Here is a 12725-nt window from a genome sequence, read left to right as displayed (position 1 = left end):
CCAAACTGCATCACCAAACTTCCAACCATAACTGTCTTACGCCAAGGTTGGCTGTAGATCCAGATGCCATCTGAATGGTGTCCCACAGCCAATCGGCTTCCATCAAGGTTTGAGGCCATGCACAGGGCCGGGGAAAGGGCTCTCGATCCTAAACTGGTCCAAAGTTGCCCCAAGTGGCCTTTGCAAATCTGGACCTGTGCATCAGGATACAACGATCAATTAGGCAACACACATAGGCATACACATGGGGATTTACCAATATTTATATAATTCATTGGGGGGAGGGGGAGGGAAGAGAATCAACCTGCAAATAAAAAAAATAAGGTGCCAAAAATCTCAATATAATTTCATTAAAACAAAAGACCGCATACACAATCCTACTTCAATGGTTTGTCCTATTTGTGGCTAAACACCAATGCAGACTGTGCAGGATTTCATATTAATGGCCATGTCTTTCTTTAATAATCAAAGTGGATCTCCAGCTAGATAAATGGATTAGAAAACGACAACAAAAGCAAGAGTTTTTCATCCTAGTGAGCTATGCTGCATGTTGTAGACTGTTTCTTGAGTTGGAAAAATGTGAATTAGAAACCAATTTTTCCCAAAGCTGGGCTCTTGGGGGGGTCACTCAGAATCCCCACCCAGTCTAAATCTTCTCACTCCTTCCCATAGACAATGTGGGGTGAGGTGTTTGGGCCTCTGTTTGTATGTCTTACTTTTATTGAGGTTTTCTCATGACAAACTATTTGTAATTATTTATATATTTTTTTAACACACACACACACACACACACACACACACACACATATGTGTGTGTGTGTGTGTGTGTGTGTGTGTAAATTACTAACAAAGAATTAAGGGAGACTAAGATGCATTTCTGACTCTTTAGTCTTCATCAGTCAGTCATACCCTTCTGAGATTCGAACCTGGGCTGATTGCATATTAGGCAGTATTAGTTAACTAAATAGTTAACATTTGACTCATATCTTCCCTTGCAGAAAGCTAACAGAGAGCGAGAGAGATCCTGTGGCTCAAGAGATAAAAATACTGCCTAATATGCAATCAGCCCAGGTTCGAATCTCAGAAGGGTATGACTGACTGATGAAGACTAAAGAGTCAGAAATGCATCTTAGTCTCCCTTAATTCTTTGTTAGTAATTTACACAAATATATGAACTGTCCGGTGTGACTACAGCCTGTTCGATGGCCTTTGAGATAAGGCTGAAAACAGGAAATAAAGATTTGCCCCATGTTTGGGGCCTAGCAAGGTAATCTAAATAGTTAACATTTGACTCATATCTTCCCTTGCAGAAAGCTAACAGAGAGCGAGAGAGATCCTGTGGCTCAAGAGGTAAAAATACTGCCTAATATGCAATCAGCCCAGGTTCGAATCTCAGAAGGGTATGACTGACTGATGAAGACTAAAGAGTCAGAAATGCATCTTAGTCTCCCTTAATTCTTTGTTAGTAATTTACACAAATATATGAACTGTCCGGTGTGACTACAGCCTGTTCGATGGCCTTTGAGATAAGGCTGAAAACAGGAAATAAAGATTTGCCCCATGTTTGGGGCCTAGCAAGGTAATCTAAATAGTTAACATTTGACATATATATATATATATATATATGTGTGTGTGTGTGTGTGTGTGTGTGTGTGTGTGTATAAATTTATATGTTAATGTAATTAATTAATTAATTAATTAATTAATTAATTAATTAATTAATAAATATATGTGTTGAATTCTGTGTGGTTCCTAATCAGCAATAATCTAGTGTAGACTCCTGTAAATTCATCAATGTACTGGCAGAAATTGAAATTATGACAGATACATTATAAGTGCAATAGAATTTTCTAATAAGGTTAGTCCTCAGTGTACAGCCACAATTGAGGCCAAAATTTCTCTGGTTAAGTGAAACATTTGCTAATCAGGTTTTGTCCCATTTTGCGACCTTTCTTGCCACAGTTGTTAAGTGAATCACTGCAGTTGGTAAGTTAGCAACCAGGCTGGTTAAGTGAATCCGGTTTTCCCATTTGACTTTTGTTTATCAGAAGGTCGCAAAAGGTGATCACGTGACCTTGGGACACAGCCAGTGAGTCAGTTGCCAAGCATCCGACTTTTGATCACATCATCATGGGGATGCTGCAAAGGTCGTTAACTGTGAAAAACTATCATAAGTCACCATTTTCAGTGCTGTTGTAACTTTGAAAGGCCGCTAAGCGAACTGATGTAAGTTGAGGACTCAAACAAACTCATCAGCCCATGTGGGGTCCTTGTATCCCTCCCATCATTTCATTTCATTTTCATTTATTAAATTTGTATACCGCCCTTCTCCCGAAGGATTCAGGGCGGTGAACAGGGTACATATAAATAGAAAATACAAAAATTAAAAGAGAATTAAATAATCGCCCAGGTAAAACAGTAACAATATAAAAACCCATTAAAAACCCTAACATCCCCCATCAGGCCAGGCCAGCTTGTTCAAATAAATGGGTCTTCAGACCGCGTCGGAAGGAGCGAAGGTCCGGTGCCGTCCGGAGCTCAACCGGCAGCTGGTTCCATAAATCCGGGGCACCCACAGAGAAGGCCCTCCCCCTGGGGGCCACCAGCCGACATTCTCTGACCGGAGGCACCCTGAGGAGGCCCTCTCTGTGGGAATGCACAGGGCGGAGGGAAGTTGACGCCGGCAGCAGGTGGTCCCCGAGGTACTCCGGACCCATGCCATGTAGGGACTTAAAGACCATTACCAGAACCTTGAATCTCACCTGGAAGACAACTGGTAACCAATGCAGCTCGCGGAGCAAAGGTGTAACATGGGAGTACCGGGAAACTCCCAAGACAACTCTCGCGGCCGCATTCTGTACCAGTTGGAGCCTCCGAGTGGTCTTCAAGGGAAGCCCCATGTAAAGAGCATTGCAGTAGTCCAGCCGAGAGGTCACGAGCGCATGAGTGACCGTACACAGGTCATCCCGGTCCAGATAGGGCCGCAACTGGCGCACCAGGCGAACCTGGGCAAAAGCCCCCCTAGTCACGGCTACTATATGGTCTTCCAGAGTAAGCCGTGAATCTAGGAGGACTCCCAAGTTGCGAGCCCTATCCACGGGGGGTAAAAACTCACCCCCCATAGAAAGAGGTGGAATATTTTGAATGTCCCGGGATGCCGGAATGCACAGCCACTCAGTCTTGTCAGGGTTGAGCTTTTAACATCATTCAGGGTTGAGCCTTTAACATCATTCAGCCTGGTCCAAGCTGCACCTTGCAGTCTTCTCCTGCTGTAAGAAGTTTTTCGTCGGAAAGGAACTGAGCCGCAGAGATACATCCAGAGTGAGCCTTGAATGAACCCAGGATGATGGCCTCCTGCCACGACCAGAGGGTGATGGAGCCAGCCAAAGTACCCGCTGCCAAAACTTTCCCAGTGGAAGAGAAGGAAATGGAATGGATGGAGGCATCATGGTCCTTCATGACCTATAAGAGACAACGGGTGTCAAAAACAACTGTCTGCTTCCTCAAAACCCCCAGAGCAAGTTCCATGGATTGGTAGGTCTTCATCAATCATGCATCTCCCAGATATACACCAGGTCCCTCTCAACCTTACCGAGATCTTACTTATTCCATTAGCATCCAAGACGGTGACTGATCTGTCCCATCCACCGGTAGCCACCAACTGACCCATTGGGTGAAAGGTCACACAGTTCAAAGGGCATGGGAAGTCCCACTGGTGGATCACATGTCCTTGGGCAGCTTCCCAGAGCTGAGATTTTTAAAAAAAAAAATAGTGAGAAATTGGGGGGAGGGTTTGTAAATGCTTTACAATTGCTGCAATTATTCCCCTAATGCTGAATTTAGACTTAGTCCCTGCAGTATGAGAAACTATAATGGTTCTATTTGGCAACTGCTGACAGAGAAAACAGGGCAATAACTGAACTTTAACCTGCTTAAAATGCCACCAAGATGCATTATATGGGGTGGAACAGGGTGGTTGACGCCACTGAGATGCATTATAAGGGGTGGTTTGAACAAAAGGGGCAAATACATGCAGAAACAAAGCATACTAATGAGTTTGTGTGAGCCAAAGAGGAAAGCTTAAATTATAGGTAAAGGTAAAGGTTCCCCCGCACATGCGTGCTAGTCGTTTCTGACTCTAGGGGCCGGTGCTCATCTCCGTTTCAAAGCCGAAGAGCCAGCCCTTGTCCGAGGACGTCTCCGCACGGAACGCTGTTACCTTCCCACCGTAGTGGTCCCTATTTTTCTACTTGTATTTTTACGTGCTTTCGAACTGCTAGGTTGGCAGAAGCTGGGACGAGTAACAGGCGCTCACTCTGCTACGCGGCACTCGGGATTCGACACGCCAAACTGCCGACCTTCTGATCGACAAACTCAGCGTCCTAACCCACTGAGCCACTGCGCCCCCTTGCTTAATTTATACACACTTCCATATACAACATTATAAAAAAAACGGTAACAAATAAACTTAAAAATCTGAAATGTTGAGGGCCCCTCCCAGACAATGAGGCTCTTAAACCAGTGTTTCTCGACAACTTGAAGGTGTGTAGGCTTCAACTCCCAGAATTCCTCAGCCAGCCAGGTCTGTATCCCCCTCCCGTAAACCCAGTCAAGAATACCTTAAGAGTGCCATCCAGTGATACTGAAGCGAATAGCTTACAATCTGAATTGATGCAGCAGTCTGTAATTTGGGCCTTGTGACCATCCTTGCTCAGATTCCTAAAACAATAAAGAAACAGGAAGCCTGAAGTAGCACTTAGATGTGATCTGAATTAATGCAGGATCACTAACTCTTTTTTTAAAATGTAATAATAATAATAATAATAATAATAATAATAATAATAATAATAATAATAATAATAATAATAATAATAATAATAATAATAATAAGAAGAAGAAGAAGAAGAAGAAGAAGAAGAAGAAGAAGAAGAAGAAGAAAGTTGGAAGGGACCTTGGAGGTCATCTAGTCCAACCCCCTGCTCAGGCAGGAAACCTTATACCATTTCAGGCAAATGGCTGTCCAGTCTCTTCTTAAAAACCTCCAGTGTTGGAGCATTCACCACCTCTGGAGGCAGGTTGTTCCACTGATTAATTGTTCTAACTGTCAGGAAGTTTCTCCTTAGTTCTAGGTTGCTTCTCTCCTTGACTAGTTTCCATCCGTTGCTTCTTGTCCTGCTTTCAGGTGCTTTGGAGAATAGCTTGACTCCCTCTTCTTTGTGGCAGCCCCTGAGATATTGGAACACGGCTATCATGTCACCCCTCACTCTTCTCTTCGTTAAAACTACACATACCCAATTCCAGCAACCGTTCCCTATATGTTTTAGCCTCCAGTCCCCCAATCATCTTTGTTGCTCTTCTCTGTACTCTTTCTAGAGTCTCTTTTTTACATCGTGGTGACCAAAACTGGATGCAGTATTCCAGGTGTGGCCTTACCAAGGCATTGTAAAGTGGTATTAGTACTTCACGTGATCTTGATTCTATACATTCATTACGGGTTTTACGTCAGGCAATCGACAAATTTAAACAAGGCGAAGGAAAGCAAAGAAACAACAGAAAGAAAAAAAAAAGATATGAAATACAGTGAGTTCCAACCCGCTGTGTAAACAGTTCGTTATCTACCATCCCTCTTAGCAGAACAACAAATGGCTGTCCAATCTTTTCTTGAAATATTTTACCTTGAAATAATCTGGAATCTTTTCCTAGATATTTGATAAATCACTTCCATGCCTCACTTAATCTGCATCTTTTGCGGGTCACCCAAATCATAAATCATCGTAACATATTTGTTTTTTACATTCTTTCAGCAACAGCTCCCTATCAGCTTTCCAGTCTTTCAAATACGTTTTTCTCATTTTTTTTCTTCTAATCAAACAAGTTAAATTTGTCATGTCAGTAAGCTCTGACATTTTTACAATACACTCCTCCACAGTGGTAGGAGTATTAAGCTTCAAAGAAGGGTATTAGAAGAAAAAAAATGAGCCGTTAGTGCAAGAAAAGTAAAGACTGAACAGCCAAGTCTGCCCCCACTTTTTAAATCGTTTGGCTCTGTAAATTGGACTTTTATTTTTTTACATTTCCTGTCTCAAACTAGACAGAAGTTATGTCCTGATCTTTACATTTGTGGTTGGAGGGAAATCCAAAGGTGCTGATAAAGAGGAACCAGGATCTACAGACCATCACATTGCCCACCCCAAGGATTTAAACTGTAGCCCTACTTTAAATTTTACAAATACAGACGGTCAACACCCTCCAGCCTCATAATTCCAGGGGTGGCAGCTACGTTTCCTTTTTTTTTCAAACTAACAAGAGTTGGAAGGGATCTTGGAGGTCTTCTAGTCCAACCCCTTGCTCATGCAGTAAGCCCTATACCATTTCAGAGAAATGGTTGTCCAATCTCTTCTTAAAAACTTCTAGTGTTGGAGCATTCACAACTTCTGGAGGCAAGTCATTCCACTGATTAATTGTTCTAACTGTCAGGAAATGTCTTCTTAATTCTTCTCTCTTTCTTTAGTTTCCATCCGATGCTTCTTATCCTGCCTTCAGGTGCTTTGGATAATAGGATGACCCCCTCTTCTTAGTGGCAGCTCCTCAGATATTGGAACACTGCTATCATATCATCTCCAGCTGTGGTTAACCTCTATTTCAGATAGTCTCCACTTACAACCATTCATTTAGTGACCATTCAAAGTTACAACGGCCCTGAAAAACCCGACTTAGGACTGGCCCTTACACTTCAGACTATAGCATTGTTCCCATGATCACGTGATCAAAATGTTGCCGCATCAACATTCTAATCCCAGTTGCAGTCGTAATTCCAGGACTATCTATATTCAAGATAATTTTGTTTTCCCCCATTTCGGATTTACCTGCATCCTTCTCTCAGGCTCCAAATTTCAAAGCGTCCATTGAAGGCCCCAAGACAAACGGTTGTTTCAGACAAGAATACGCAGGCCGAGATTCCGTCACAGGAGGTCAACAAGGATTTCTGCTCCTAAATCATGAGAAAGAGAATTTGCAGACAGAAATCAGATCCAACCATTTCCTTCGCCAACCATCCTCGTCTGATGCAAGCATTTTGTGCTTGTGTGGATTTAGGCACAGGGCTATGAAGCAGCAAGCCGACAAAAGGCTTTAATTTCAAAGGTCAAAAGGATGCTTTTCGCAGTTTTTCTTCTTTGTTCTGGGGTGGCACTCACTCTGAGATCCTTTTTCTTATCGCTGAAAGTAATATACAGGTAATCCTCGAGTTACGGATGTAATCGAGCCAGCCAATTACATTCTTAACCCACGGATTTGTTAACTGAATCACGTTAAGTGAACGTAATCCTTCCCCGCTTTACCCAATGCATTCACTAATTGAATGCACAGGTCATTAAATCTTCAGGGTCACCTGAGTAGTGCAAATGTGTGTGGAGCCTTCTTGGCTGCAGGATGTTTTCTGCTCCGCACACATTTGCACCACTCGGGTGACCCTGAGGACACAGATAAACCTCCAAGTGGCCTCAAGGACTCTCTAAAAGAATGCAAATGACCAGCTGTCTGTGAGGAATATAAACCTTCCCGTTCCCCACCATCCGGTCAGAGTCGAAGAAGCTTCTTGGATGAGAAGCAAAACGTCTTCAAAGAAAAACAAGAAAGGCCAGTTGCCTCGTGAAAAAAGCATCTCCGGGTTACCAATGGTAATTTCTTGAAACGACATAAAGATCACTTCATGATATTGTTTTCATAATACTGATAGTCCTCAAGTTACAACCATTTGTTCCACGACTGCTCAAAGTTATAAACGTACGCTGAAGGAAAAAAAATTTTTTTACAACTGGTCTTCGATATTTGATAAGACTTTCTGATAAGCAGACTTTCTGATAAGCAGAACGTGAATGCTTCCCAAGCTGAGAAATCAGATCACTTTTACCTGTCCGGTCTTCATGTCCACCAGGTGCAACGTCCCTTCCACAGTACCCACGATGGCCAGTTTTCCCGAAGGAGCAAGAGAAACAGAAGAAGGAGTGGAAGGAAGGTTCAAAACAAGACTGTAAAAGAAAAGAAAAAAGGTCGATGAAGATTCTCAAGTCACCCAGGTGAGTCATGGCAACGGGACTTACTTTGTCTTTCGGGGTATGAAAACGTTTGCCGTTTATCCAAACAGCTGCTTCTTCAGTCTGAGCAAATGTCTGTGGAGATTCTCAGTCATCCAGGCCACAGCTGTCTCCAAGGTGCTTTTTCAAAAGGCAGCCGAATTGTTGTTTTGTTTTTGTTTTCCCCTGAGGAGGAAGAAGACATTTTACTTCTCATCCGAGAAGCTTCACTGATTCTGAAGCTTCTCGGATGAGAACCGGATGAAGCTTCTCGGATGAGAAGCAAAACGTTTTCCTCTTCTTCGGGGAAAAAAACAGTCCAGTTGCCTTTGGAAAAAGTGTCTTGGATTCAGTCTGACCAAGTTGGTTAATGGGACCCCGTATATGCCCTCTGGGGTGGTTTAATTTCTCACCTAATGTGGATAAGCTTGCTAGGTGAGCAGGCAGAGTCGTTGTTGTTAGCTGCAAAGTCGTGTCCGACCCATCGCAACCCTATGGACAACGTTCCTCCGGGCCTTCCTGTCCTCTACCATCTTCTGGAGTCCATTTAAGCTCACGCCTACTGCTTCAGTGACTCCATCCAGCCACCTCATTCTCTGTCGTCCCCTTCTTCTCTTGCCCTCCATCTTTCCCAGCGTTAGGCTCTTCTCCAGTGAGTCCTTCCTTCTCATTAGGTGGCCAAAGTATTTGAGTTTTAGCTTTAGGATCTGGCCTTCTAAAGAGCAGTCAGGGTTGATCTCCTCTAGGACTGACCGGTTTGATCGCCTGGCAGTCCAAGGGACTCGCAGGAGTCTTCTCCAGCACCACAGTTCAAAGGCCTCAGAGAGTCATTGGGATGTAAATAACCAATCTGATAAGATGAAGAAGCTACTTGGATAAACAGCAAAACATGTTAGCTCTCCAAAAGAGACTGGACAGCCATTTGCTTGAAATGATGCAGTGTCTCCTGCTTGATCAAATTAGAAGACCTCCAAAATCCCTTCCAATTCTATTCTGATTGAATTGTGCCTGCAGCAATTATGCAATTAGAACTGCAGTTACGCAGTTATTCTGTTTCAAACCAACAAGAAAAGACGTCCATTCGCCATGACTCATTGTGCAGATAAAAAAAAGGGGGGGGCGTAACAATAACATTGTGAGATGCATGAGAAGGAAAGGCCCTCATGCCTCCATTGTAGAATTACCTCTTGGTTTGCTGGGCCCTCTCTGGCTTGTTAATCCATTTCAGGAAAGGCCTCCCACATTTCTGGAGCGCCACCTGGGCTTGTGAGCAGAGGCCTGAGGAACTGGGCTCATTTGCTGCCTGTTGCAGGAGCAGTAGAGGATTCTGGGAAAGCAGCCCAAAGTTTCTTTGCAAAAAATCAGCGAACAAGTTGACCACCTCGCTGGGCTCTGAGCCAGCAGCTGTTGCTACAGAAGACAATGGACAGATTCATATTTTCAGTCGCTTTTAGGATACTTGTATTTCTACAGAACGGGCCCCCAACCCCCAAACCAGAGATGTCCAACCGTGACAACTTTAAGACCTGTGGACTTCAACTCCCAGAATTCCACAGCCGACATGGGGAATTCTGGGAGTTGAAGTCCCCAGGTCTTAAAGTGGCCAAGATTGGACATCCCTGCCCTAAATGTAGCCTGCAATTTTTCCATCCCAGCTAAAAAGTTGCAGCCCTTTTCCAGGTCTGTGATTCCCCAATTAGTTGGGGGGTGGGGTGGGGGGAGAGAGAGAGACCCCCTACTTTCAATCCCACAATGGCTCACCATAGAGTGCATAGGCTTCAGAGAGGCTACGGAGGAGGCCGAGATGAAGATGAGTGCTGATAACCTTTAAATCAGTCAGGAAAGAAGCCAGAATGTCCAAATCCCCACTTTGGACCTGCAGAAGAAGAATTATAATTCAAGAAGGCCACTCCGTTTTCCTCAACTTTGAAATTTGTAGACTTCAACTCCCAGAATTCCCCGGTCAGGAAAGGAACCGGGAGATTGTGAGTTCTAGTCCTGCTTTGGGCACAAAGCCAACGGAATGATCTTGAGGCAGTCATTTTCTCTCAACCCTAGGAAAGAAGCAATGGCAAAACACTTCCAAAAATCCTTGCCAAGAAAACTGCAGGGACTTGCAAGGGAGTCTCTTTAAGAATCAGACATGACTGAATAGAAGAAAAAGGTAAAGAACTCTGTACGTAAAAGAAACCATTTTAAAATGGAAAATTTTCCCTGAAAGATGCACTTCCAATTCCTTATATATACAGAATTTCTCTTTTTTTTTTGCTCATTTTTCTCTATAACCATGAGGTCTAGGAAGTTAAGTCTCCAAGGAGCTGTTTTTATTCAGGCTTAAGAGTTCATCTTCTCTCAGCTGTTGCTTAGAAGCATTTGAGTCACTTACCAAGTGGTATGGCAGGGCAGTTAATGCCTCTGCCTCAGATTTCTGGAAAGTCCGGGAGCCATCTGGATCTGAAAGTTTCCACCAATGAGCTACAGAGGAGAAAATATTAGGTAACTGCACATTACTGCCCCCAACAGGTTGAATTTAAACACCGTCTCCTACTATGAAAAATACTGCTTTTCAGCTTTTTCACCCATTGTACCACTTTTAGGATATGGCAACATCCGAGTACCACCAGTCGCCTAGCAAGGTGTCAAAAACTTGATGACCAAAAAAAGGGGGAAAAGTGATGAAGTACAGGTAGTCCTCGACTTACAACAGTTTGCTTAGTGACTGTTGGAAGTTACAATGGCACTGAAAAAAGTGCCCCCCAAGCCACAGCCGAGCAAGACACCTGCCTGCCCGCCCGGCGGCGCTCTTCCTCCTGTCCGAGGTTTTCACTGTTGTGAGCATTTCTGTTGAGGATTGGCAGAGGGGGTGGGGTAGGGGTTGTTTGAATCAGTTGCCAAGCATCTGAAAGTAAATCACGAGACCCTGGAGATCCTGCAACGTTCCAGCTGATCGGCGCTTCTTCTGGGCTCAGCAGAAGCGCCAGGATCAGCATCAAGCTTCGGCTGGAGCCTGGCACTGATCCTGGCGCTTCCGCTGAGCCCTGACAGCCCTGCAGCTCCAGCCGTCTCTCGCTCAGGCTTGTGCGGTGCTGCCACCAATTCAGCTCATTCCCCTCCCCCGCTACCACTTTTCTAGGATGGTCACGTACCACCTGCCTGGTACCAATGAACCACAGGTGGTACCCGTACCACTGGTTGAAAAGCCCTGGTCTAGAGGTTGGCTAGGGTGCTACAATGATCTGTTCAATCATGGCACAATTGAACGCAAGTACAGATAGGTCTCGATAAGTACAGTTAATGAGTCTCGCCAAATGATCTCATTATTCTAACTTGCATTATCCAAAGTGATATTTCTATGGAAAATGTGGAAACTGGTTGCAGCTCAATGGAAATGGACAATAAAAAATGATAAACATAAATTTTATATGTATATTTAATGAAGTACCACAGAAAAGGATAAAAAGAATATACTTTTAATTTACACTGATTGTTAACTGGGTCGGAGAGTTATTAGAAAAAGCAAAATACAGGTAATCCTAGACTTACAATAGGTTAGCTTAATGACCACAGAGTTCATTTAATGACTATCGCAGAAAAGTTCGTAAAATCAGATCAAAGATGACCCATTTTACAACTGTCATAACTTATGACCCTAATTGCCAGGGAGTCATAAGCAATAAAAATTCTATCATATATTCAGGCATTTTAATATCTTTAGCATAGCTTTGGCACTGCGATGACCATGTTTATGTGTTTCAATTACATTAAACTTTTGTCCTAATGTAATAACGAGGCTATTCTTTTTAAAACCTCTACTGTTCTCTTCTGACAGACTCTTCCTTCTCTCCAAAGCATCTGAAGGCAGGACAAGAAAAATGGATGGAAACTAATCAAGGAGAGAAGCAACCTAAGAACTAAAAAGAAATTTCCTGACAGTTAGAACAATTAACCAATGGAACAAATTGCCTCCAGAAGTTGTGGGTATTCCAATAATGGAGGTTTCTAAGATTGGACAACCATTTGTCCGATATGGCATAGGGTTTCCTGCTTGAGCAGGGGGTTGGACTAGAAGACCTCCAAGGTCCCTTCCAACTCTGTTATTCTGTTATTCCTTTTGGCACAGTTGATTTGCAGTGTCAAAGACCCTAACTGCAACTTATGCACGTGTTAGCTCTATTGGCACATGCCCCCGCCTCAAATGTTGGGCTGCATTAAACACAACCAGGTATCAATTTACAATTTGCACTAAAATATCACATTGTTTGAATTCCCATGAAAAACAGATATCTCACTTGGTGACCCACCTTTTATTTAAACACCACCAAATATTAAGGAAAAAAAGTTGAAGGAATTTACCTGCCAAGAACACATGAGCTGTATGCTCCAGTCCTGGTTTTTTCAAGTAGCGCCGTTCTACTGCCATTCTCAAGGGGGTACCACAGAGTTGCAGCCGAGAACCCGGAAGCTCTGACGGGGAACCGCATGCCCCAAGAAGACTATGGAGAAATAGCAGAGAGATGGATCCAATTTCCTAGTTACATATATATCTGTACTCTGCTGCACGTTGTTGTTGTTGTTGTTAGTTGCAAAGTCATATCCGACCCATCGCAATCCCATGGACAATGTTCCTCCAGGCCTTCCTGTCCTCTACCA

General features: G+C 43.5%; 1 protein-coding gene across 4 annotated transcripts in view; it reads right to left on the bottom strand.

The window, feature by feature from the left end:
- LOC308676193 (telomerase protein component 1-like) overlaps positions 1-12725 on the bottom strand; it is an 83518-nt gene that overhangs the window by 18019 nt on the left and 52774 nt on the right. For 3 of the 4 annotated variants that reach the window (XM_081341960.1, XM_081341962.1, XM_081341961.1), the window contains 10 exons: positions 12429-12568; positions 10462-10550; positions 9837-9951; positions 9260-9485; positions 7913-8030; positions 6867-6991; positions 4620-4719; positions 3593-3748; positions 3253-3462; positions 41-194 (listed from right to left, as the gene is read on the bottom strand). In XM_081341960.1, the coding sequence (XP_081198086.1) occupies positions 41-194; positions 3253-3462; positions 3593-3748; positions 4620-4719; positions 6867-6991; positions 7913-8030; positions 9260-9485; positions 9837-9951; positions 10462-10550; positions 12429-12568 (1433 nt within the window). The remainder of the gene's footprint in view (positions 1-40; positions 195-3252; positions 3463-3592; positions 3749-4619; positions 4720-6866; positions 6992-7912; positions 8031-9259; positions 9486-9836; positions 9952-10461; positions 10551-12428; positions 12569-12725) is intronic. The other variant, XM_081341963.1, reaches the window with a different exon arrangement.

Source organism: Vipera berus (assembly GCF_964194415.1).
Source record: "Vipera berus genome assembly, chromosome: W".
Lineage (NCBI taxonomy): Eukaryota > Metazoa > Chordata > Lepidosauria > Squamata > Viperidae > Vipera > Vipera berus.
This window is presented reverse-complemented; position numbering and strand designations above follow the sequence as displayed.